Source organism: Hyperolius riggenbachi, chromosome 3, assembly GCF_040937935.1.
Source record: "Hyperolius riggenbachi isolate aHypRig1 chromosome 3, aHypRig1.pri, whole genome shotgun sequence".
Lineage (NCBI taxonomy): Eukaryota > Metazoa > Chordata > Amphibia > Anura > Hyperoliidae > Hyperolius > Hyperolius riggenbachi.
Window position 1 is genome coordinate 85,375,721 of NC_090648.1, and position 27,923 is coordinate 85,403,643.

General features: G+C 45.8%; 1 protein-coding gene across 1 annotated transcript in view; it reads right to left on the reverse strand.

Moving 5' to 3' along the window:
- Window positions 1-12,720, reverse strand: part of LOC137562788 (very-long-chain enoyl-CoA reductase) — a 73,630-nt gene extending 60,910 nt beyond the window's left edge. The window contains exon 1 of the mRNA XM_068274483.1: window positions 12,618-12,720. Coding sequence (XP_068130584.1) covers window positions 12,618-12,632 — 15 coding nt within the window. The 5' untranslated portion in view covers window positions 12,633-12,720. The remainder of the gene's footprint in view (window positions 1-12,617) is intronic.
- Between the last annotated feature and the right edge of the window lie 15,203 nt (window positions 12,721-27,923).

The following is a 27,923-nucleotide window of genomic DNA, read 5'->3' on the forward strand; positions in this document are numbered from 1 at the left end:
TCTTTGTGAAATTGACATTTCTTGACATTTTCTGCAGTAATTACTGCACAAGTCCGTAATTTACCTCGTTAGTTGGGAACAGTAATTTTATGTGCGGTAACAGGCTTAGTGAATTGTAATTTGGGAAGGTGATTGGTAAAATCGGCTGTTTTGAGCATTCCCGAATGCGGTAATGCTTTGTGAATAGAGCCCATTATTGTGAGATCTGACTACATTAGTTGCATGCTGGTTTCTGGTGTTATTCAAACACTACTGCAGCCACACAGATCAGTAGGCAGGCATATATTTGAAATCGGCGCCGGGAGACTTGGGCGCAGGATACAGCTGGTATTTGGCTGATCCTGCTTCTGCACAAGTCCGGGCCGTGTTAATTACTATTCCCCCTCCAGGCCGCCATGGATGGTGGGGAATGATATAATTCGGCCTCCAGCGATTGCTGGAGGCCGAATTATTGTTTTAAAAGCAACTTCAGCTCCGTCTTCTGACGGCGCTGATGTTACTCACTAAGTGCCGCTATAGCTGTAATACCTTTTACAGTCGATGGTGGCGCCGGCTGCACCCAAATCTTCCTGCGCTGAAAAGCACTGCTCCGGCAGGCAGGGCTGCCAGGCAACTGCTATTGTTTAAAAGGAAATAAATATGGCAGCTTCCATATACTTCTCACTTCAGTTGCCTTTTAAGTCTCTCTCAAGACGAAATGTTTTTTCCTTTTTGCATGCCCCAATCTCTGTATAGTAAATGACTGACAAGATTTTTATCTAATAAAACAGGGATATACGTAATCTAGGTTTTAAATAGCACATAACTCACTCTCCAGTAATGTGTTCTGCGACGTATCATGGCCAAGCTACCACACTCTCTCCCACCTGCAAGGTCTTTTAAAGGGGGCGTGGCTAAGGTAATTTATCCTCCCTCCAATTGGAGCTATGGGGATGGTAATGTGTGGCACCTACCTGAGGTGGTGGTTGAGGCTCCTAGGCTATAGGGTCAATTCATAAAGGGCTTTGCGGTAAAAAAAAATTTTTTAGACTTCTGTGTGCTAATTCATAAAAATCTTTCGGTAGAAATGCAGTGTTTTTTTCTTAACTAAAGTGTCGGTAATGAGAAGAGTAGCTGGCTGAGTTGATACATCTGTGCAGAGACAGGCAGCATTACAATAAAAGAGGCATCCCCAACTTCCCTTTAGATGTGCATTTTTTGTTTTACTGCCTCTCCTTACCCTGAATCTGTCTATTATGCTACGTACACACATGCGACAACGATCGTTCGTTGTCAACGACGAACGATCTTTTAATTGACGAAAGAACGACCGAAGTAAAGTTAGTTGTAAAAAGTGTGTAACGATCGCATCGTTAGAACGAACGTTACACCACGTAAAAGCACTTAATGCGCCTGCGCATAAAATTGTAAAGTTTCTTGGAGAAAAAGTGAAATGCGCATGTCCAGCCTGGTACGAACGATCGTTTCCAACGATGTACCACTTTTGCTAACGATCGTCGGTGGTAAAAATCCGCCAAGACAGAACTTTGTTTTGTAGCGATTTGCCTCGTTCGTCGTTTGCCTTAATAGTCGTTGGTTCGTTTTTTGTAACGATCGTCGTTGGTAAAGATCGGGGAACGATCGTTACAAACGACTATAGTCGCATGTGTGTACGCACCTTTAGTCTTTCTAAACAATCTATTTAATTGCTACAGCTTAGAAGAACTTCAAGAAACTTTACACATCCAGGCTTTCTGATGTGAAATACACATCTGAAAACAGGTACCCAAGAGGTTAAAAAACACAGCCTAAGGGCCCTTTTCCACTACACAGCTGAGTTGTAAAATCGCAAATAGCTAGTGATTTTTAAATTGCTAGGGGTGCTACTTTATCATAGAAATCACGAGAAGTATTTTCCATTATAGTGATTCGATTTGTAAATCGCTAATGCTTTCTGGAGCGATTTTTTTTTTTTTTTTTTTTTTTTTTTTTTTTCAGTGATAATGCAATGCAAATGAAAAATCCCAATCGCATAACAGAAGTAATGAAAACTTGCAATCGCTGGCGTTTGTGATTGCGATTGCTAGTGGAAAAGGGCCCTAAGGTATTCACCGGAAGCCTTGTTTATTCCGCTCTCACCGCTGCTGCCTGGGAGATCTGTCCCATTAACTTTGCTCTTATTGCTGCCTTATCACCTCTTCAAGGCAGGTGGTGTTCTCTGTGCCATTACCGCCTGCTCTAATCTTTATGAATTGACATTTACTGATGTGTTGAGATAATCGCCGCACAAGTCGGTAATTTACCTCACTGCTCGGGAATTTCAGCTTTTCATGCGGTAACAGCTTTTATGAATAGACATTTTGCTGAGTGCTCGGTAAAGTCAGCCGTTTTCTGCATTACCGCATGTGGGAATGCTTTATGAATCGACCCCAATGCAGCAATGCAGGACTGAGCAGTGCTTTTCAGCGCTGCTAGATTTGGGCGCAGCCGGCGCCTCCATAGACTTCAATAGGAATCATTCCTATTGAAGCGCTCAGTGAGTAACGTTGGCGCCGTCAGAAGACGGAGCTGAGGTTGCTTAAAAACATAATAATTCGGCCTCCAGCAATCGCTGGAAGCCAAATTATTTCATTCCCCCACTATCCATGGCGGCCTGGAGGGGGAATAGTAATTAAATCGGCCCGGACTTGTGCAGAAGCAGGATCAGCTATATACCGCTGTATCCTGCGCCCAAGTCTACCGGCGCCGATTTCAAATGTACTCATATAGGATGGAGGCTGTCAGCACTCAACACCAAAGCTTGGGTATTTAGTACTTTATTAAAGGGGCACTATGGCTAAAGTCTTTGTTTTTTGTCACTGTAATATTTATAGATGTATGTGGAGCGGCAACCTCCATCTATGCTGGGACACAACTGCTGTGTGGAGAGGGACACAGCCTCACTGATGACACTGCCCGGCAAGGAACCCTGTAGCGAAGCTGGCAAAACTGACACCTATTGTTGTCCGTTTCTATGGCTACCAGACTTCGCTATTTGAAGTGCACAGTGTAGCGGCGGCATGATAGGCTCTATCATGCCGCCGCCGCAACACTGCGCACTTCAAATGGCGAAGTCTGTTTACTTCTAGCTCTACTGTAAGAAAAATAAAAAAAAATGCATACCTAGAACGTGCACATGCCTGAAATCGCTCGGAATCACTTACAAAGAAAAAAAATCACTTCAAAAGCACTTAGCAATTGCAATTACGCTAGCTATTTTTGGTGTGCACTGGCCTCAAGCCTTGTACACACTATCAATTAGAATTGGCCAATGATTGACCAATTTTACCGTCTCCATGTAGTATGGGAGCTAACCTGTACAGTCTGCTCATAGTATTCAAAATCTTTTGGCCCTCATACTACATGGAGGTGGTAAAATTGGCCAATTCTAATTGATAGTGTGTACAAGGCTTACGTCTGAACTGTTGTAGGATTATGCAAATTGTGTAGGCAAATTCATGCAGCTTGAAAATAAACCAACTGCATTCCACCTTGGAGGGTTCTGATAGGTCAATTTTAAAGCTGCATAAATGTACGCAGAAAATGTGTATTTCATGGACCAGCCCTAATCAGGATGTCCAACACTGTTGAGCTGTGTGCTCAGCAAGCAGTTACCAGGCAGCAACAAGCAGTTACTAGGCAGCAGTGAGCAGTTGTGAGAGTTTAAGGCCTCTTTTCCACGGACAGTTGATAGGCAGTGAAATGCCTCTCAAACTCTCACAGCTGCTCACTGCCGCCTGGTAACTGTTCACTGCTGCCTGGCAACTGCTTGTTGCCGCCTGGTAACTGCTTGCTAAGCACACAGCTCAACAGTCTGTGGAAAAGAGGCCTAAGGCCTCTTTTCCATGGACTGTTGATAGGCAGTGAAATGCCTCTCAAACTCTCACAACTGCTCACTGCTGCCTGGTAACTGTTTGTTTCTGCCTGGTAACTGCTCACTGCTGCCTGGTAACTGATCTAGGCCTCCTTTCCACGAACTGTTGAGCTGTGTGCTCAGCAAGCAGTTACCAGGCAGAAGTAAGCAGTTATGCAGCAACAAGCAGTTACTAGGCAGCAGTGAGAAGTTGAGTTTGAGAGGCATTTAACTGCCTATTAGCGGTCCGTTAAAAGGAAGCCTTATGAGCACACAGCTCAACAGTCCATGGAAAAGAGGCCTAAGAGACATCTCACTGCCTATTAGGCCTCTTTCACAGTGCGACGTTAAAGTCGCACGTTAGAAAATGTTTTAACGTGGACTAACGCACAGCAATACTAAGTCTGTGCAATATTCACAGTGCACACGTTGCGTTGTGTGTAACGTGTACCAATATTTAGAAAGTGCTGCATGCTGTGTGTTTAGCAATAAATTTGCTGCGTTATGTGCGTTGCACATGCTCAGTAATTTTTTTTTTAAATGTAACGCATACGTTGTTTTTGTTCCATCAGTATGCGACAAAAACGGCGCACCAAGAGACACAACGCAGTGCAAAATAACGTCCAATTTCATAACCTACATGCGCTGCGTTAGGGGCACGTTGTGCGACTTTAACGTTGCATCAAACGCAACGTCCCACTGCGAAAGAGGCCTTATAGTACCCCTGAAGTGAAAACAATATGGCGGCTGCCATATGTATTTCCTTCAAAACTATTCCAGTTACCTGGCAGTCCTTCTGATACTCTATCTCTAATACTTTTAGCCACAGACCCTGAACAAGCATGCAAATCAGGCGTTTCTGGCTGGATTAGCAGCATTCTTGTTTCAGGTGTGTGCTTCAGACAATACTGCAGCCATCAGCAGGACTGCCAGGCAACTGGTATTGTGTAAGGCCAGTTCCACACTACAAGTGCTTTTGGGCCCTGTTCCACTTGCGGCGATTGCGATGCTGAATCGCAAAATTGAAAATAGCTAGCGATTTTTAAATTGCTAGGGTTTGCTAAATAACAGGAATCGCTGTATGTATTTTCCACTACCACTATTCGATTTTTATTGTGATTTTGCTATGCTATGCATTGCATATCACAATCACGGAATAAAATTAGGGACTTGCTGAATCACAATCACTAGCGTTTAGCGCAAGCGCTAGTGACTGCTAGTGGAAAAGGGCCCTTTGTGAGCGCTTGCGTTTAAATAGCGCTTGCTGAGTGCTTTTTTAAAAAAAATTGCTCCCTTTCACTTTCATTAAAATCACAGTAAAAATCGCTGTGATTGCGCATACGGAAAAACACACAATCGCTGCTATTTTTACGCAATTTTAATGAAAGTGAATGGGAGTGATTTTTTTTTTTTTTTAACAAGCACTAATCAAATGCAAGCGTTCACAAAAGTGCTTATAGTGTGGATCCGACCTGAGGGCTGGTTAACACTGCAGGAGCTTTTTCCATGCACTTATAATTTTAAAAGCTCTTGCTAATGTAATACTATGTGCGTGATCTCACTTGAGCAATGCGATTTTATAAAAATAACCCATAGCATTGCATTAGCTTCTCAAATCACTATCGCTAAAAAAAAGATCTTTCAGTGTTTAACCAGGCCGAAAAGGAAATAAACAGCAGCCTCCGTATACCTCTCAATTCAGATGTACTTTAGTTAAGAAGGGCTGTAAAAAAACAAAAACTTAAAGGACAGATTCAAATTTTGCAGGAAGTACAGGGACTGGAAAGCAGAAGACTGGCACACTCTGAAAACCCCTTTTTGTGTTTGGGACATCGCTGCCAAAATCGGCCTAGTGGGTTCCAGCCCTTATGCTACGTACACACATGCGACAACGATCGTTCGTTGAGAACGACGAACGAGCTTTTAATTGATGAAAGAACGACCTGAGTAAAGTTAGTTTTTAAATGTGTGTAACGATCTGATCGTTAGAATGAACGTTACATCACGTAAAGCAACTATTGCGCCTGCGCATAAAAATGAGAAGTTTCAGGGAGAAATAGTGAAATGCGCATGTCAAGCCTAGTACGAACGACCGTTTCCAACGATGTACTACTTTTGCAAACGATCGTCGTTGGTTAAAATCCGCCGAGACAGAACTTTCTTTTGTAGCGATTTGGCTCGTTCGTCGTTTGCCTTAATAGTCGGTGGTTCGTTTTTTGTAACGATCGTCGTTAGTAAAGATCGGGGAACGATCGTTACAAACGACTATAGTCGCATGTGTGTACGCACCGAATTGAAGTGTTAACACTGTGAATTGGGCCTAGTTCACATTACAAATCGAATGCAATTTGCAAAGCAATTGTCAGAGCGATAAAGGATTGTATCTCTCCAAAAATAGTACAGACAGCATATTTTCAAATTTCTTAGAATGGAAACTCTGCAATGAGAACACCCGCATAAGGTAGCAATCAGCAAACTGAGCACAATCACACAAAGTGTGATTCAGCCCTTAAAGAGAGTCTGAAGCGAGAATAAATCTCGCTTCAGACCTCATAAATAGCAGGGGCATGTGTGCCCCTGCTAAAACGCCGCTATCCCACGGCTTCACGGGGGTCCCTTCACCCCCAAATCCCCTCCGTGCAGCCGGGGGGAGCGCTTCCTAGCTGGGGCAGGGCTAACCGCTGCAGCCCTGCCTCATGCGCGTCTATCAGACGCGTACCTCCGCCTCTCCCCCGCCCCTCTTAGTCTTCCTTCACTGAGAGGGGCGGGGGAGAGCCGGCGATGCGCGTCTGATAGACGCGTCTGGAGGCAGGGCTGCAGCTGTTAGCCCTGCCTCCAGGAAGAGATATTTCACAACCAACTTTGCGACCAAGTCTTGCGGGGGTGGGTTTGGGGGTGAAGGGACCCCCGTTTAGCCGCGGGATAGCGGCATTTTAGCAGGGGCACACATGCCCCTGCTAACTATGAGCTCTGAAGCGATATTTATTCTCGCTTCAGAGTCTCTTTAACCACTTAGGGAACGGCAATAAAACCACACTTCAGGACCAAAGCAGTTTCCCTGGTTTAGGTGTCCCCAGTTTAGATAGCCAGGCATAGTATTCCCAGTATAGATAGTCAGACATGGGTGTCCCCAGTATAGATAGTCATCTCATTGTTCATCCCTAGATCCAGCAATGTGGAGCTCTCCCCGCCATCCAGGATCGCACTGCCACCAAGTTTCGGGGTCCCGGCTTGAAGACGTCATCAAGCCTCCTGGCTTCATGCACTATGCAACATTCATGCAATCTGGCAAATGTTGTTGTTGCTGTTTGTTTAAGCAATTTAAGCTAATTTCGGTGTTCTTTCTAGCTGCAAAATGAAAGCGAATGTCCGAGCTATGAAACAAATGACACCTATTTAATGGGGGCTTCCTCCAGCCACTAGCAGCTGCTATGTCCCTCGCCGCAACTCTGCTCTCAGCCGCTGGCCCCCGACGGTGCAGAGGCCGGCCTCGCCAGGAAGTCCTCTAATGCGCAAGCACCGCTGTCAATCACTCGCACGTGGTGTGGAGTGTACTGCGCAGAATTACTGCACCTACGCATTACACACCACGTGCGAGTGATTGACAGTGGTGCGAGTGCAAGCGCAGTAAAGGACGACCTGGCGAGGTCAGCCTCTGCACCATCAGGAACCAGTGGCTGAAAGCGGAGCTGCGGTGAGCTGCTGCTAGTGGCTGGAGGAAGCCCCAGTTAAAGGGGCACTACAGCGAAAAACTGTAAAATTTAAAATATGTGCAAACACATACAAATAAGAAGTACATTTTTTCCAGAGTAAAATGAGCCATAAATTACTTCTCTCCTATGTTGCTGTCACTTACAGTAGGCAGTATAAATCTGATAGAAGCGACAGGTTTTGGACTAGCCTATCTCTTCATGGGGGATTCTCAGGGATATATTTATTTTCAAAAGCACTTAGTGAATGGCAGTTGCTCTGTCCAACTGCCAAAAAAACTGTGTAGCGATCAGGGAAGCTGGCCAGCGTCAGTTTAAAATTTTTTTCGGGAATATCTTTATAAAGATTTAAAGCCTTGCTGAGAATCCCCTATGAAGAGATGGACTAGTCCAAAACCTGTCACTTCTGTCAGATTTCTACTGCCTACTGTAAGTGACAGCATTATAGGAGAAAAGTAATTTATGGCTCATTTTACTCTGGAAAAAAATGTACTTCTTATTTGTATATGTTTGCACATATTTTAAAGTTTACTTTTTTTCGCTGTAGTGCCCTTTTAAATAGGTGTCTTTTTTCTAAGCTCGGATATAACCTTTAACCTGCCTGGCGTTCTATTAAGATCGCCAGGCTGGCGATCGGACGTTTTTTTTTAATTAAAAAAAAACTATTTCATGCAGCCAACTGAAAGTTGGCTGCATGAAAGCCCACTAGAGGGCGCTCCTAATCCGCACTTCTGATCGCCTCCGGCGATCAGAAGTAACAAGAAGGGCCGCGATGAGCTTGTTTTGCTTCTCTCGTCGCCATGGCGACGAGCGGAGTGACGTCATGGACGTCAGCCGACGTCCTGACGTCAGCCGCCTCTGATCCAGCCCTTAGCGCTGGCCGGAACTGTTTGGTCCGGCTGCGCTGGGCTCGGGCGGCTGGGGGGACACTCTTTCGCCGCTGCACGCGGCGCATTCCCGCGCTGCGGCGGCGATCAGGTAGCACACGCGGCTGGCAAAGTGCCGGCTGCGTGTGCTCCTTTTTATTTCGTTTAAATCAGCCCAGCAGGGCCTGAGTGGCAGCCTCCGGCGTCTCTGGACGAGCTCAGCTCGTCCAGAACGCTCAGCAGGTTAAAACACTGCATAGTATTTGCTAGCTAAAAGCTATGTACACGCTTGTGACTTCTGTGTACAGGCTGTTTGGGCCCTTTCACACATGCAGTTGATAGGTCGGAGCAGTCCTTTTCAGCGCAGGAAGATTTGGGCGCAGCCAGCGCCACCATAGACTATAATAGGAATTACATCTATAGCGCCGCACAGTGAAAAACGTTGGCGCCGTCAGAAGACGGAGCTGAAGTTGCTTTTAAAACACAATAATTCGGCCTCCAGCAATCGCTGGAAGCCGAATTATATCATTCCCCACTATCCATGGCGGCCTGGAGGGGGAATAGTAATTAATACGGCCGGGACTTGTGCAGAAGCAGGATCAGTCATATACCAGCTGTATCCTGCGCCCAAGTCTACCGGCGCCGATTTCAAATGTATGCTGCCTGGTAACTGCTCACTGAGAGTGCAGTTTAGCTGCCCGTGTGAAAAGGCCTTTTCAGGTGCTAGTTTAGGCAGCTGAGCATTTTGTCCTATGTAAAAGGGTGGAGGTGTGAATGGCATGTTCTTGTGGGAAATGTGGAGGTGGCTCTGTGCTGTCAAATGACTGTCAACCTGCGATGTTAACTGATTACAGATGTTATCTTCAATTCGCCTTTCCGGTTATTCTTCTTCAACAATCGCTGGAATTATAGTTAGGTGATTTGGCACATAGCTAATAAGATTCTGGGATTAATCTGTCAGGCCTGGAACCCACTACAAAACGCTATAGCTAATCACAATCGCTAGCGTTTTGTATGAGCGGTTTGCAAGCGATTTCATGAGCGTTTTCAGGAGCGATTTTAAAAAGTGTATTCTATTTGCCAGCGGTTGTGTAGCGATTAGCGTTTTAATTCTGATTGGTCCTTTCAATTAATTTTAATTTTATTACAGTGTGCAGTAACTTCAAAACGCTAGCAAAATCGCTCTGTGCAGGTTTTGATAAACGATAATGCCAGCGTTTATATACTTTACATTGCAGAAACACTAACGCTAATCACTAATGCTAAAAATGCTGCATGTCCTGCGTTTTGCGATTTGGTAATCGCAATTGCTCCAATGGAACTTGGCCCATTCATTAACATTAGCTGAGCATTTAGGGAAATCGCTAGCGGTTTGAATCGCTCCATAAACGCTCATAAAATCGCTCTAGTGGGTTCCAGCCCTCAGAGCCCTATACAAAGTTCCAGTTCAGCTTCCCCTAATTCTGTTCCTGAAGCTAGCCACACACTAATAGATTGCACCCGAATCTGCACAATCATCAAGCTCTCTCTGATTGGAATCTGATCAGAGAGAGATTAATTCTAAACATACACAGCACATCAATTTTTAAAGGGGTTCTTTAAAATTCAAAGAAAAAAAAAAAGTTTCACTTACCTGGGGCTTCTACCAGCCCCCTTCAGACATCATGTCCCCACGCCGGTCCTCAAGGATCCTCCGGTCCCATCCCCCCCACTGCGCAAGATGCTCCCGGTGACATGCGCAGGCGCAGTTGTGGTCGACTGTAAGTCGCCAAATGAGGAGTGAGCCACAACGGGGGACTGGAGGATCCTTGAGGACTGGCATGGGACAGGACGTCTGCAGGGGGCCGGTAGAAGCCCCAGGTAAGAAATTTTTTTTTTTTTTAAACCATAAAGAACCCCTTTAATAGTTTTCAGCACGGAATCTATTGAAAATTGATCGAAGGTCAGTGGTGCATTGTTTTTATGCAGAGCAAGGCTATATCGATCGTAGGTCGAAATCGATCAATTGGACATGTGAGGACAATGATTGCTTGAGGCCGTTTGTACACTTGCATTGGAATTTCCACATTGGGTATCATTCATAAAAGAGCTGTCGGTAAGGAGAATCAGTGCGGGAAAACACCGCTGCCGGTATTTTAGACTTCTGGGTGGGCATTCATAAAAAAGTGTTCAGGTGCAATAGCACTGCGGAGATTTCCCGAACTAGGCTGGCGGTAGGCTTGCGGAGACACAGGAAGCAGCCGAGTTGATACAGTTCCCCGTGTTCCGCTCTACTGCAGCTGCCTGGGAGGTCTGTGTCTCCATTCACTTTACATTGTTATCGCCACATAAGAGGGAGCGGTATTTTCCGTCCTCATACCGCTTAAGGTAATCTTTATGAATTACAATTTTGTTACATTTTTTACGAAAATCACCGCACAAGACGGTGATTTATCACTCTGCTCGGTAGTGTCAGTTTTTCATGCGGAAAGAAGCTTTATGAATGCCAAACTTGCTGAGTGTTCGTTAAAGTCAGCTGTTTTAAGCATTTCCGCATGTGGAAATGCTTTATGAATGATGGCCATTGTGTTACTCTGTTTAACTGTAAGGTAACACAACGGGGGCCTAGCACCCTTACCTTGTCCCGCCGTGCTGCAAGTGCCCGACTAGGCGCTGCAAAGTCAATAGCACGTTACTGCCAGACTTCCACGGCAGCAGAAATAATAAAGGTGAATTGGGGACGCAGAATTTAATGTGTGCGGTATGGGTAATGACGGGGAAACCTGGGAATCCCAGTGACGCACTTCCTGTCCCTGTCCACTTCCTGTATGTCCCTTTGTGAAGGGCATGGGGGGGGGGGGCTATGCATATGACCTTTATAACATTATTATTTTACTATTCTCGGGCACCTTATCAGTTTTCAAAGGCAGCCAATTTCCATGCAGTTGCTCTACTTGGACACACATGTATCGATTTTTTTTTTCCTCTACATCGATTGAGTCTGACAGACATCTACTTTCTCCAACACATTTCACTGACTGTAGGCTGATCATCTATCAAGAGTGATCCCAAATCTTGGAAATTCCCAGTGGAAATGGGCCAGCGAGAGTAGCGAGGGGGGGGGGGGATGGATGTCCGCAACAAGCAGGACGTTGATGCTGTACAGATTTCTGTTGGACTCAGTGTGCAGAATGGTTTGGAATTGATCTGATGGGCATGTCTGGAATAAAGTGCCCATACATCTAGCGATGTATGGTCAGATTCGAGCAAGAGACCCATCTCTCCCTGATCAGAGAGATCTGTCGCTGTCCATAAACCGCAGGTTGATACCCAATCGATTTCAGCAAGAAAACTCTCGGGAATCGACCTTGCAATGTCTCTGCCCCTTTAATGTAAATGAGCCCCCATATATTACTGTGCCTCACATGCTACCAGCATGTAAGCATTCCATCTGTGCCTCACACACGCGCCACCTGCTGTATGCCGCTAGCGTGTGAGGTGCGAATGGAGGAGGATGGATGGGCAGGTGACAGCAGACAGGTAATGTATAAATGCACCAGCAGGGTAGCACATTATCCTTTAGGGGGACAATGCCAGGGCTTCCATCATGTTCATTGCTCATCACACCGTGCACACGATCGATCATATTGGCCCAAAATTACCAAGCATACCAGATCAATACATTCCTCGGTCTGCCATGCTTATGGCAGCGCCAATTTGCATCCAATTGGATTATAATTCTAGAATCAGATGGTCGATCAGTTGCCAAATGACTAGCTGTATTGCTATGACTTCTCATTGGTTTCCCCATGCAATTATATGTCCCTGTCCCCATACTTTGTCAGCACTGGGACACTTGAAATGTGACTTCCTTCCTGTAAGCAGTAGAGAGAATCCCCTGTATGGGAAATCCTCAGGCCAGGGAGACGCAGCACAGATTATTTATAGCTGCCAGTCAGTCTGTAAGGAGCCTGTCACAGACTAGCCACTCACATTACTAGACTATCCCCCAGACTCATTCGCTTTGTTATGGAGTTTGTCCCCTCCCAGCCCCCGTAGCGCCGTGCGCCTTCCCACATTCTTCCCAGAGTAAGCGAATTATACCGAGGACGTGACGGACGCAGCAGCGGGTGAGGGAGGGGCCTCACATTCACGCCTCACACGCACACTCTCCGGTAGACCCCCGCTTACCTCATAGTGCTTCATATTTCCGCCGGGGACTGCAGCACGCACACCTAGCCGTTACCTGCCAGAGCCTCAGTCACAGGCGGGGCAAGTGACAGACGGGGGTGACGGATCGAGAGACACCCAATCAGATTCTCGAAACCGGAGGGATGGGCGTGCTTACTGCACTGGGAGCCAATCGGCAATCTCCCTCGTTTCTATGGGCTGAATTAGAGTAAGGTGCAGGGGGCGGGAGCATGTAGTTGACAACGGTGGGGTAAGTTGGGCAACCAATGAGAAGATATTGCAGAGCTGGAGTGGGTGGGGCGGAGGGTGATGGGCGGCTGTCAGGCTATTTGCAGTGCAGTGTTAGACCTCCTAAGGGGCGGGGATTCTGTCAGGCAGCTGTTTTTATAGATACTGCGGCAGACTAGAGATGGGAAGTTCGGATCTTTTCAATGATCCGGATGATTCGAATCGGATCATTGAAAAGATCCGGATCTTTGATCCGGATCTCGGATCATTTTACTACCGAAGCATTCGGGGTGAAATGACTAGCAGGACAGGTCTTTCCCTGCTGTGGACAGGAGAAGGGGAGGGGGGTCGACACACGGAGAAGATGGACAGAGGGCAGGGAGTGGACAGAGATGGGAGGAGGGACGAGCAGAGAGCAGAAATGTTTGCACACAATACCCACATGCTGCAATCATATGCTTTACATGTATTTCACCTATATGCTCATCTGTATACTTTGACTGCAAACGTCGCACAGTGAAGGAAAGCATTCCCAGAAGATAAGGGCAGCTGTTTAGTGCCGAGTGCAGGAGGATCATATTACGCTGCAATCACAGTGCCTGCAAAGTTACTGAGCTGTGCTGAGCCAAAAGTTTCCCATGTGGTCACTGTGCACAACTACGGAACAGCCAGCCTATAATGGGCAGCACATTATAGCCAGTATGTGTGCTCTACACATATCTGGCAGTGGCACCGATGTCCCCTCTCTCTCATCTACCTGCTGTCCCTGCAAGGCTGCCTCGCATCCAACAGAGCGATCCATCTCAGCTCTGCTTCCAGGAGCCCGCTGCCCGCTGAGAGGGGGCGTGTCGCTTCTGGCCCCGCCCCTTTTGCGATCCGAATCGTTCATTTTGATGATTCGGATGATCGACTCATAAAATAGATTCGGATCAAAGATCCGAATCGTTCATGATCCGGACAACACTACGGCAGACGGCATTTGGTGCTGGTGTAAGCAGGTAGCACATAGCCAAGGCTCGACAGGAAGTTTTGAATCTTGATTCAAATTTGCCTTGTCTTAAAGGATACCCGAGATAAAACAAAAAAGTTATGATTTACTTTCTTGTAACTTCTGCTTTAGTGTTGATATTCTGCTTCCCTCCTAGCTTCTACTGTATGATCACCAACCATGGCTGTTTTGTGGGCTTCTCAGCATGTGCAGGAATGTTGCGCACCATGGAGCGTTCTTCATTTGTGCAGTTCACAAAGACTTTGTGCAAGGGCAGAATGCTCCGTGCTACGGAAAAACGCGGTCGCAAGAGGCTTGTGGCATGCATGCACAGAAGCCCACAACCCAACTGGGGTTGGTGATTATATGGAGTGGACAACAGCAGCCTGATAGACAGCAGAATCTCTGCAGTACCACATATTCTTCTAGGGGCTGGAAGAAGCCCCAGGTAAGTAAAGCTTAACTTTTTTGTTTTGTTTTAAAGAGTAACTGTCAGGCTGCAGAAGCTAATTTAAACCTCTATTCTCCTGTGTTAAACAGTTTAGAAGGAAGCCATAAAGCAATTAGTGAAGATAAAAATCTCAGTTACCTTTGATGTGTGCTTATCAGAAAGGCTGTTATAGAACCATAAGGACGCAAGCCGCATACTAAACTGCAAAGCATTCTGGGGCCCTCCCCTCGGCTGCTAATGAGACGGTACAGGAGCTTCTAATCAGTCCAGCACGTAGCACTGATAAATATCCGGGCAGAGTACACTGCAGGAGTCAGCTATTGTTCCTAGCCACATGGCTCATTAATATTCACTGCACACTGTGTTGTTCAAGTAGGAGCTTATCTGTGATCAGGAAGCAGGCAGGACATGACGACACATTTGACAGAAAAACATGGAGCCTGCCATGAGCTGTCAGGAGCATCTATCTCTGCATATACTATATACAAATTCTGTGAAATCCAAACGTGGACAGTGAAATGCATATGTAATGTAAGTACAGCCAATTTTTAGCTACTGATATATGTGTTTATTTTCTCTGAGACCTTATACCTAACAGCTCCTCTTTAACCTCAGATATTGTTTAAAGGGACACTTAAGTCAAACAAAAAAAATGAGTTTTACTCACTTGGGGCGTCCAATAGCCCCCTGCAGCTATCTGGTGCCCTCGCCGTCTCCCTCCGATCCTCCTGGCCCCGCCGGCAGCTACTTCCTGTTTCGGTGACAGGCGCTGACAGGCTGGGGACGTGAGTGATTCTTCGCGTTCCCAGACACATTAGCACCCTCTATGCTGCTATATGGTATATGATATATGCTATAGCAGCATAGATGGCGCTATTGTGGCCAGGAACGCGAAGAATCACTCGCGTCCCCAGCCTGTCAGCTTCTGTCACCGAAACAGGAAGTGGCTGCCGGCGGGGCCAGGAGAAGCGGAGGGAGACGGCGAGGGCACCGTACAGCTGCAGGGGGCTATTGGAAGCCCCAGGTGAGTAAAACTCATTTTTTTTGTTTGACTTAAGTGTCCCTTTAAAGGGGTTCTTCCGCGAATGAGGAAAAAAATTAAAAGTGGATTATTTATAAACTATTAAAAATCCTTCTCAAATAGTGTTAAAAGTTTTTTAAAAAAATGAATGGTTTCATCAAAATAACATGTGTAAGTAACCAGTGACGGATGACGGCTGGGAGGCTAATCCATTTGTGAGGGTTTTTTTTTTTTACTATAATTTCCCAAACATAACTGCTGCCTACCTAGTTGTCAGTGGTGTAGCCCATTGCTGTGAGGAATGGCTGTTACAGTTGTTAGAATAACAGCTGTTCTCTCGCTGAGCTCCACGGCAGTTATTTATTGTAGTTTTACAGAGAGGACCCCTGCAGCAATGAATCGGGCAGATGCAGGGCAGCCGATCAGTGAGAACGTCATTTGTTGACATCGTTGCCCGGCAACCAGACTACTCCTCTATGCAGAAAGATCTTTATCTCCTGAAAGCGAGTGATCTGGTTTTAGCTAATTAGCGCTGCCCGCTGTCCTGTCTTCCTGTCAGCAGTGGCCACTTGCGTGTGTTGGGTGCAGGGGATGCACCACTTTCACCAGCGGGGAGGGGGCCAGGGGGAGCTGCAACAAGCTGCTACTTCTGAAAATAAATATACTCCTAGATCAGGCTGGAGCCATACATTTTCTTCCTGCTCAGAATTACAGGTTCCGCCTCAGCGCACTGCTCAGCTGATAACACAGATGAGAGGAATGTGAGCCTGTCCAGCTCCCCCCTCCCTCGGGAAAATGAGGACGCTGGGAGAAGAGGAGAGAGGCACACAGAAACGCGTGCATGGGAGACAGCAGCTTGACAGAGTGCAGTGAGATGGAGGTGCTTCTTTTATGTGTGTGTGTGTGTGTGTGTGTGTGTGTGTATGGTGTGTGTGTGTGTGTGTGTGTGTGTATGGTGTGTGTGTGTGTGTGTGTGTGTGTAAATGGCTGCTTGCGTGTGTGTGTGTGTGTGTGTGTACAGTGTGTGTGTGTGTAAATGGCTGCTTGCGTGTGTGTAAATGGCTGCTTGCGTGTGTGTGTGTGTGTGTGTAAATGGCTGCTTGCGTGTGTGTGTGTGTGTGTGTGCGCGCGTGTGTGTACGGACCTGTGTGTAAATGGTTGCTTGTATCTGTGTACATGTGTACGGATCTGTGTGTAAATGGCAACTTGTATGTCTGTGCGCATTTGTACGGATCTGTGTGTAAATGGGTGCTGGTATGTATGTATGTGTGTGCATGTGTACAGATCTGTGTGCAAATTGCTGCTTGTATGTGTATGCTTTATGTATGTGTATGCTGTATGTATGTGTATGCATGTGTATGGATCTGTGTATAAATGGCTGCTTGTATCTGTGTGCTGTGTGTGTGAAGTATCTGACTGTGCATAGTATAAATGTATGTTGTGTGTCTGTGTGTAAATATATGTGTGTCTTTGTGACATGCAAGTACACAAATGATATATATTTTATATACTTATATGGACGTTTCCACCTTGATGGGGTCCCTCCCTTGTATCCGGTGTTGCACCCCTCATTTTCCCCATATAGCTTGGACAATAAACCCTTATCCTCCCCTTCAATAGCAAAGTGTGGTTAATTTCATCTCAGAAGTGGGCTCCCATGTGCCTGTACTGTACTGATAGTAAACTAGCTGCAGTGTGTGCTGATCTCTGCTACCCCCAGTATGTACAGTATAAGCTGTTACTCTGTGCCTGTACTGATAGTAAACTAGCTGCAGCGTGCGCTGATCTTTGCTGCCTCCAGTATGTACAGTATAAGTTGTTACTCTGTTCATGCACTGATAGTAAACTAGCTGCATTGTGCGCTGATCTCTGCTGCCTCCAGTATGTACAGTATAAGCTGTTACTCTGTGCCTGCACTGATCGTAAACCAGCTGCAGTGTGTACTGATCTCTGCTACGCCCAGTGTGTACACTATAAGCTGTTACTTAATCAGACAACAATGAACGTGAGAAAGGATGCTGTTTTTACAGGGGAAGGGGGCCCTGACCATGTGTGTGGGTGTGGGGGAGGGGGAGGGCGCAATCGCAATTTGTGTTTGCAATAGGCACTTTGTTGCTCAGCTACGTCTCTGCCTCTTCTAAAAAAAAAGGTTGTAACCCCTCCCACCGTGAAGCTCCGCCCCAACCTTTGAGCCCCACCTGCCAGCTACTATGCTCCTTTTGTGCCCACCCCAAAAAATCTGAAGCTGGAGCCGCCACTGGCTGCCAGCAGAACTAGAGTTCACTGTTACACAGTGAGTCGTGTCATCTGATTTTTAGCTGCGATGAGAAGCAGACAACAGACAGGATTTTAGACACTTGTTTCCTGTTGTAGTAATAGTGATCTGTCAATAAGGAAAATTTTATGTCAATTTTACTTTTTCTAAAAAATGGCTATATATATATATATATATATATATATATATATATATATATATATATATACATATAAATTTATATGTATAAATGAATGCACACGCCGGAACGGGGGTTGTTGTGGATGTGTGCATGCGCGTGAATATCGCAGGAGGGTGTATTGAATGGGAGGGTGCATAAGGCACGCAGTGTGTGTGTGTGTGTGTGTGTGTATATATGTATGGGGGGGGGGATTGGTGCGGGATGATGTGCATGCTAAGGCCTAGCGCATATATATATATACTTTATATATCCATCCATTAAAAACTTTATTGCAATTTACATAAACTTTTTTAGAAAAAGTAAAATTGACATAAAGTTTTCCTTATTGACAGATCACTATTACTACAACAGGAAACAAGTGTCTAAAATCCTGTCTGTTGTCTGCTTCTCATCGCAGCTAAAAATCAGATGACATGACTCACTGTGTAATGCTGGGAATACACGGGTCGATCCGGCGGCCGATTAGCTGCCGGATCAACCCCAGCCGCGTCCCCGCTCGTCCGTGCGGATCGATTACCGCTCGTCCCCGCCGGCGCTTCCTTATCAGCGCTCGATTCCCTGCCATTGTCCGCCGGCAAGGATCGAGCGGGCGGGGATCGAGCAGCTTGATCGGACCAGCTGAATATTATCAGCTGGCCAGATCAGCTGCTCGATACATGGTACAGAAACGTACCGTGTATCCCCAGCATTACAGTGAACTCTAGTTCTGCTGGCAGCTAAAAGAAGATAAGGGGAAAAAAACAAACAACTCCTGCAGAGCTGGAGTTAAGGTAGCCATACACTGGTCGATTTGCCATTAGATCGACCAGCTGACAGATCCCTATCTGATCGAATCTGATCAGAGAGGGAACGTATGGCTGCCTTTACTGCAAACAGATTGTGAATCGATTTCAGCCTGAAACCCGATCACAATCTGTTGAGCTGCTCCTGCCGCCTGTGCCCCCCCCCCCCCCCGTATACATTACCTGACGCTGGCTCCCGGGCGTCTTCTCCGCGCTGCACCGCACCGCTCTGTTTTTGCTCCATCCCGGCGCTTCCTGTGTCACTCCGTGACCAGGAAGTTCAAATAGAGCGCCCTCTATTTGAACTTCCTGGTCACTGTAATATTAAATACTTAACGCAGGAAGAAGTGAAGGCAAGACTAAATAAATTAAAAATAGACAAGGCACCTGGCCCGGATGGCATGCATCCTCGGGTCCTAAGGGAATTAAGTTCAGTTATAGATAAACCCCTTTATCTTATCTTTTGTGACTCTCTTGCAACTGGCAGAGTCCCAGTGGATTGGCGTACAGCCCACGTTTTCCATTATTTAAGAAGGGCAAAAAATCTGATCCAGGAAATTATAGACCTGTAAGTTTAACATCAGTTGTATGCAAACTATTTGAGGGGTTACTAAGAGATACTATACATGACTTCATAGTAGAAAATAATCTTATTTCTCAGCATCAACATGGGTTTACTAAAGACAGGTCCTGTTTGACTAACATGCTCAGCTTTTATGAGGTAGTGAATGCTAATATGGATATTGGGAGTGCTGTAGATGTGATATACTTGGACTTTGCAAAGGCCTTCGACACTGTTCCCCACAAAAGTCTGGTGCAAAAGTTGAGGATGCAAGGACTGGGGAAGAGTCTGTGTTCATGGATAGGGAACTGGCTAATGGACAGAAAACAAAGAGTTGTGGTCAATGGATCATACTCAAAATGGGAGACTGTTAGCAGTGGGGTCCCACAGGGGTCTGTTCTGGGTCCAGTGCTCTTCAATTTATTTATTAATGACCTAGTAGATGCAGTAGTGAGCAATGTTGCTATTTTTGCAGATGATACAAAATTGTGCAGAATCATTAACTCTCAGGAAGATAGTGTCATATTGCAACAGGATCTGGATAGGATGGCTATATGGGCACATACATGGCAGATGAAATTCAATGTTGACAAATGTAAGGTCATGCATTTTGGACGTACTAATGGTCTAGCACCATACAAAATAAATGGGATACAGTTGGGGACATCAAACTTGGAGAAGGACTTAGGAGTACTCATTGACAACAAGTTAAATAATCGTACTCAATGCCAAGCAGCTGCAGCTAAAGCTAACAAAATTTTGGGATGCATTAAAAGGGAAATAAAAACTCGAGATGCTAGCATAATATTGCCCCTGTTTAACTCTCTAGTAAGGCCACATCTGGAATATGGAATTCAGTTCTGGGCACCACATTACAAAAAAGATAATGCAGTTTTAGAGCAGGTGCAGAGACGAGCAACAAAATTGATGCGTGGGATGGAAGGTCTCACTTATCGAGAAAGGTTAGATAAACTGGGTTTATTTAGTCTAGAGAAAAGACGCCTTAGAGGGGATCTAATTAACATGTATAAATACATCAGAGGGCAATATAATACCTTGGCGGATGAGCTTTTTGTCCCTAGGCCTTCTCAAAGGACTAGAGGACATGATCTGTGCATGGAGGAAAAATGTTTTAGCCATTTATTTAGGAAAGGGTTCTTTACAGTAAGAGTGATTAAGATGTGGAATGCATTGCCACAGGAAGTCGTTATGGCAAACTCTATACCTGCATTTAAAGGGGGCTTAGATGCTTTCCTTGCGTTGAAAGACATCCATGGCTACAATTACTAGGTAATGCCTAATGATGTTGATCCAGGGATTTTATCTGATTGCCATCTGGAGTCGGGAAGGAATTTTTCCCTTTAGGGGCTAATTGGACCATGCCTTGTAAGGGTTTTTTCGCCTTCCTCTGGATCAACAGGGATATGTGAGGGAGCAGGCTGGTGTTGTACTTTATACTGGTTGAACTCGATGGACGTATGTCTTTTTTCAACCAAAATAACTATGTAACTATGTAACTATGTAACTATGTAACTGCAGTGACACGGGAAGCGCCGGGATGGAGCCGGAACAGAGCGGTGCAGCGCGGAGAAGACGCCCGGGAGCCAGCGTCAGGTAATGTATACCTGATCAGATCGGCCGCCGCTAGCGACGCGCACCCTACCCGCGGGCGTTCGAGGGTAATTTCCCACACGGCGCGATCGACGGACCGATCCGATTTCGGGAGGAGATCGGATCGGCGGGTGCGTTTAGCGCGAACGATTGGCAGCAGATTCGATCCCAGGATCGAATCTGCTGTCGAAACGGCCGCGAATCGGGCCAGTGTATGGCCACTTTTACTTTTCATTTATTTTATGGCTGATTATCACACCAGCTAAAAACAGATCACTTGCTTTCCAGAGATAAAGATCTTTCTGCATAGAGGAGTAGTCTGGTTGCCGGGCAACGATGTCAACAAATGAAGTTCTCACTGATCGGCTGCCCTGCATCTGCCCGATTCATTGCTGCAGGGGTCCTCTCTGTAAAACTACAATAAATAACTGCCGTGGAGAGAACAGTCGTTATTCTAAAAACTGTAACAGCCATTCCTCACAGCAATGGGCTACACCACTGACAACTAGGTAGGCAGCAGTTATGTTTGGGAAATTATAGTAAAAAAAAAAAACCCCTCACAAATGGATTAGCCTCCCAGTCCATCATGTCTCACTGGTTACTTACACATGTTACTTTGATGAAACCATTCATTTTTTTAAAAAACTTTGCACACTATTTGAGAAGGAATTTTAATAGTTTATGCATAAACCACTTTTTATTTTTTTCTTCATTCGCGGAAGAACCCCTTTAAAGTGTAACTGTCGGGCATAAAATCAATTCTTTATTTGTATCTGGTAAACAAGTAATAAGGATGCTAACCAGGCAATCCAAAAGTTAAAATCTCTATTACTTTTCTTGTTTATAAATGATCATTCCCCAGTTTACCTGACTCTCTTATTTGGTACGTTGCCACAAAAAGGAAACTGCAGGGCATGCTGGGTTGTCCTTTTTTGCTTCTGTACATTGGTTAAGTCTGAGGGAAAATAAAGAAGCAAAAAAAAGACAACCCAGCATGCCCTGCAACTTCCTTTGTGCGGCAACGTACCAAATAAGTGTCAGGTATACTGGGGAACGATCATTTAAAAACAAGAAAAGTAATAGCGATTTTAACTTTTGGATTGCATGCTTAGCATCCTTATTACATGTTTACCAGATAAAAATAAAGAATTGATTTTATACCCAACAGTTACACTTTAATCGCTTCAGTACCAGTGGCCTCTGGTCCCTTAAAAGGACTAGAGACCGCTGGCACCAAAAACGGGCTTGTCGACGTCACGCGGCATGGAATTGCAGCAACCACTGTTCACTTTGCTCATCTGTCCCCCCAGTCCATTTGCCCAGAGCTCTGAGCCAGTCAGGAGCCAATTTCATTGGCTTCTGACCCTGTCATCAATGTGAGCCAATGTAATTGGCTTGCAGTGATCATGGGGTCAAGAGCCAATGAAATCTGCTCCTGACCGGTTTACAGAGCACTGCTGTCATACCCGTGTCAGGGCGAGTGGACTGCAGCGAGGGAGAGAGCAGCAAGAGCATGTGGCGGTGGTGAGTGAAATCTGTGGCCTGCCAGGGGATAACAGCTACCAAACAGGGAGTAGATTTCAATTAGCGTTGTCCGAAAATGCACTGAGAGGAATATGGAAGCTGCCATGTTTATTTCCTTTTAAAGTGTTCCTGAGGTGAACCTCACGCAAACACCAGAAAATCATCTGAGAAGAAGCCTCTGGAATCTGTCAAGGCTTCCCACGCTGTGCTAGAGCTTGTCTAACTGAAGATCCAAGCTGTACTCCTTTATACATTCGCATGGCTGTACTGCGCCTGTGCAAGTACGGCCATGCCTATAAAGAAAGGAAAAGCACTTGTACATGAAGAGGAGTGTGGCCTGGAACATCCGGAGGGTCCCAGCGAGCGGCAGCAGGGCAAGGAGGACACAGAAAGCCTCTATGGTATCCAGAGACTTCAATCTTATGCAAGTATCTGCTTTTTGTCCTGAACTTCAATTCAGGTTCACTTTAAGCAATACCAGTTGCCTGGCAATCCTGAAGGAACATTAAAGAGAACCCGAGGTGGGTTCTAAGAACCTTAATAGCAGACAGAGGCTGGCTGTGCATATAATCACCAGCCTCTGTTGCTATATATCGTCCCTCCAGGGCCCCCCTGCGCTCTGCCCCCCATAAATCACAGCCGCGCTGTTGACACGCAGCGTGTCACCAGTCGACTGTTTACAATTGCCTCTCAATTTTTGACGCCCCCCCCCCTCCTCTATAGCTCCGGTCCCCGCCCGCGTCCCTTCCCTCCCCGTTGATTGGAGGGAAGGGGCGCGGGCGGGGACCGGAGCTATAGAGGAGGTGGGGGACCAGCGGAGAATGATAGGCAATTGTAAACAGTCGGCTGGTGACACGCTGCGTGTCGACAGCGTGGCTGTGGTTTATGGGGGGCAGAGCAGAGTGCAGGGGGGCCCTGGAGGGACGATATTTAGCAACAGAGGCTGGTGATTATATGCACAGCCAACCTCTCTCTGCTATTAGGATTCTTAGAACCCACACCGGGTTCTCGTTAACCACTTCACCTCTAAGGCTGCAATTCCACTTGTGCGGTGCGAATCGCCGCCGGGTCTATGCGAATTTTCGTGCAAATTCGCATGAAAATTTGCATGGATGATGATGTATGCGAATTTAACCATGGCAGTGCTGGTGTGCTTTTCCATTGATTCTATGCGAATTTGCATGCGAATTTGCATGAAAATTCGCATACCCAAACCTCATGCGAATTTCCTATTAAATACATTGTATGCGATTCGCATAGCGGTATGCAATATGCGAATTCTGATGGCTCTGCCATGCGATTTTTTTTTTTTTTTTTTTTTATTTTATTTATTTTTTTATTTTTTTTTTCTCTGCACTGAAAAACGCAAAGGAATCTTGACAAGTGGAAACAGTCCCATTCACTTGTATTGCTATGCGAATTTGCATGCGAATTCGCGATAGTGGAAATGGGCCCTAAGAGTTTTTCCCCTTAGAGTAGCAGGGTCAGCTGTTCTATGCCAGGAGAAAAAAAACCTCATACATTGCTACCCATTATTATTTATACCCCTGGCAAATTTTGACTTAAAGTTACTTTTATTCAACCACCAAGTAATTTTTTTTTATGGGAAATGACATAGGTGTCTTTCAAAAGAGAAGATGACGATGTTTAAGAGGCATTATTGTGGGGAAAAACATTTCTCAGCTTTTATTTACGCTTGAGCAAAAAGTGTCCAGTCCAAAATTATTCATACCTTTCACAAACTATCACAGTCTGTGGGAAAATCCAAAGTTCTGTACCATTCCAAATAGTCCAAGCTGTTCTAAAGCATCCTAATTACCCTGATTAATTGTGAGCAGCTGTTTTAATCCACTCAACAGGTGAAAAACAGCAGCTCTCTGCAGTTGGTTTGTGGACAGTCATGTCTAAGACAAAGGAGCTCAGTGAGGGACCTGCGCCTGCGCATTGTGGCTGCTCACAAGTCAGGAAAGGGGTACAAGGCCATTTCTAAATGTTTTCAAGTTCCAGTGGCTACAGTGCAAAGTATTATTAAAAAATACAAGATGTTCTGCACCGTGGAAAATCTTCGAGGACGTGGTCGGAAGCCAAAAGTGACACCTGTGCTGGCCAGGAGGATAGTGAGGTGAAAAAGAATCCAAGGATCACCACCAAGGCCATCCTGGTGAATCTGGGCTTTGCTGGTGGCAATGTCTTAAGGCAGACAATCCAACGGACACTGCACACTTGTCACGCTTGGAGGTGTATTCTCCACGGTCAGCTCGTGATGCATAAGCTGACGTGAAGGAGGTACACACACCAGCACAAGGAATCAGGATATCCCCAGTTTAGTGGAGGGGAGGACTGACTCCAACAGGAGATTGTGGCGCACAGAGCCGGTGCAGATCTGACAGCCACAAACAATGCTTTCGCTATAACGTCTCAGCGCAAAGTAGCGCTTAGCGCACAAACCAGAACTGAGGAGATCAGGACAGGTAAACAGAATGAACGCTTGCTAAACTAGCCACTACTTAGTGACAGCAAGCGTCCACAATAACACAGACTGGAATGAGGCAGCCAATGCGTTGCGGCGATGGCGTGCCTCACAAAGACAGGACAGGATAGTCAGGAAATAGCAGGATCAAGATAGATGAACGTAACACAGATAAATATACAACAAGTATGATTTCCTAGCGTATTACAATTACAGCTATCAATGAAACTATTTGTAACGTCTGACTAACATATGTATATATCGGCAAGGAACCGATATATGACATAAGCAGGAACTCTGACTAAGACTGGAGTAATACAGGGAACAGGACTCAGAAGGATTCGCTATCTCTTCGCAGAGATGAACGCAATCCACAAACAGGACCAGGAACAGGATAACTAGCTCAGCGTGCTGGAACGCTGACTAACGGAACATAGGATATAAACAGTTCGTGTACGTATATATCAGCGACACTGATGTATCAACGTAACACGAATACAAGGAAAATAATAAAATGCGCAAGTATGCGTATATATTGGCGATGAACCAATATATGACACAAGACAAGCAGAGTAACAACTTCTAGAACAAGAGCAGAACTAGGAGGACTCGCTGACCCCTTCGCAGGAGTCAGCGCAGTCCACACGGACTAGGAACGAGGTGGGGCAGGGCAGAGTAACAGACAGAATCTGAGACTATGGTAGCCCATCAAGCATTGCAGTAAGCAGTTCTTTATACTGAGGTCATCCAATGGGAGCAGACCTGCAGATTCCCACATGGAGGAAAAACGTTTTAGCCATTTATTTAGGAAAGGGTTCTTTACAGTAAGAGTGGTTAAGATGTGGGATGCATTGCCACAGGAAGTCGTTATGGCAAACTCTATACCTGCATTTAAAGGGGGCTTAGATGCTTTCCTTGCGTTGAAAGACATCCATGGCTACAATTACTAGGTTATGCCTAATGATGTTGATCCAGGGATTTTATCTGATTGCCATCTGGAGTCAGGAAGGAATTTTTCCCATTTGGGGCTAATTGGACCATGCCTGGTGGGGTTTTTTTCGCCTTCCTCTGGATCAACAGGGGTATGTGGGGGACGGGCTGGAGTTGTACTTTGTACTGGTTGAACTCGATAGACGTATGTCTTTTTTCAGCCAAAATAACTATGTAACTATAAAAAAAAATTAATCACAGGCTGACAGCAGGAAAAGGCAGACAATGATATGCAGCCTGCAGGAAAGGGATTGCCCCTCCATTGCAGCAGACAATGTTTGTTTACACAAAAGCATATTAAACTGTCATTAACTTCAGAGCGACTGCAGATGGAATCAGCAACTAGTTTAAGTGCAAACCAAACTATGCAAGAAAATGCATGTAATGACATCAGAACTGCTTGGGTTACAATACCACTGCAGCCAGCAGTAAACGCTGCAGACATGATCATAACATTACCCCCCCCCCTTAAAAGCGGATACCAGACGCTTTTCAAAACTGAAATTCCCAACAAAACAATCTGACTGATAATTCATGATGACCGGGACAGCCCGGCAAGACCAAATTCCAGAATCAGTCCCCACAAGACTGGACCCATCAGAACCAGAACCTACAGAACCATGCCCGTCAGCACTACAAGCCTCAGTGTGATACCCATCAGAACCACGACTTCCAGAAAAAAGCCCCCAGAAACTCTCTGAGCGATACCCACCGCCTTCTCGGGACTGTCCAAAAACGCCAAAGCCTTTGCAATGCCCACCGGAACTGTCCCCACCAACACAAAACCCACCGTTGAACCAGTCCAAGGTACCAGGACAAGTTTCCTCAGAGATCTCCCAGAACACTTAGAAGCTCCAAAGAGATCCCCACAGGTCAGAACGCCCCTTAGGCTCATATGGAGAACTATCAAGAACCCCTATGGAACCCAGGGCAACTCTAGAGTCAGGGTCACAAGGACAAACATCAAGATCAGGGCTTTTAGGGACCAGAACCATCTCCGGGCATGCAGGCCAACCGGCAACATCAGAACATGTCTCCACTAGGGAAGCGTGTGAGCACGCCAACACAGACACACTTGGGCACTCTGGCATACGAAGCACATCTGGGCACACCGGCACAAGAGAGACTTCTGGGCATGTCAAGGAACTGCAAACCTCAAAGTCAGTCAAGGTAGGACCCAAACCAGGACTGGGCAAAAAAAAATCATCATGACTAGACTTCACAGTTACTGGATTCTCACTAAAAAATGCAGGATCAGACTTAGATGTCTCTGATTCCAGCAAGGTTATTAACAAATCATGTTCAGGGGCATTTACAAGACAGGACAAATCGTCTGATGTATGCACCGAACTAGACAGGGTTCCCATAACTTCTTCTGGACTAGACAGAGACTCATCAAATACACTGGATTGGAGCTCATGAAGGGCTGCAAAACAAGTCAGTAGTGCAGCAATCCCCACTGAACTAGGCAAAACTGAGTAACTCACTGGACAGAAAGGGGACTCTGGAACTTCTGCCACACCAGCCAGAGAACCAGAATTTTCCAGGATACAGGGCTGGGTTTCAGAAACACTCATTAACCCGGACTGAAATTCTGAGATTTCTATTATTTTTTCCAGCGAGTCAGAATAATCCATGATACAGGGCAAGACTTTTGAAACATTCAGAGGACAGGGCTGGAGTTCCTCGGCTATTACAACACTGGAGAGGGACTCAACAACATTGGTTAAATCAGACTGTGTACAGGGCAAGGTATCTAACACACTTGCTGACGAGGACAATATTTCAATGGCTTCTGCTTCGCTGGGCAGAAATTCATCAAGTTTTATTAGAGCAGACTGTAATTCCAAAACAGCTGCTAGACAAGTGAATATTACTGCAACACCAACTGAGGTAAGCAGTGCCTCAGACTCCTCTGCTAGAGGGTTTGAAGTATCCAAAGTACTGGGTGAAGCATAAGACTCTGCGACCACAGCTTCACTGGACAGGATCACTGAACAGTCCATATTGCAGGGCAAAACCATGGAAGCACCTGCTGGACAGCATAATGATTCTGTGACCTGAGTTTCATTGGAGAGATCTACTGCACAATTCATGGTACAGGGCAAATTTACTGGGACATTTTCTGAACACGGTAATAATTCTGCGATTTCGGATTCACATAGCAGACGCTCTGAGTTATTCACGAAGCTAGAGTGAGGTGTAGAAACAGGAAGATCAAAA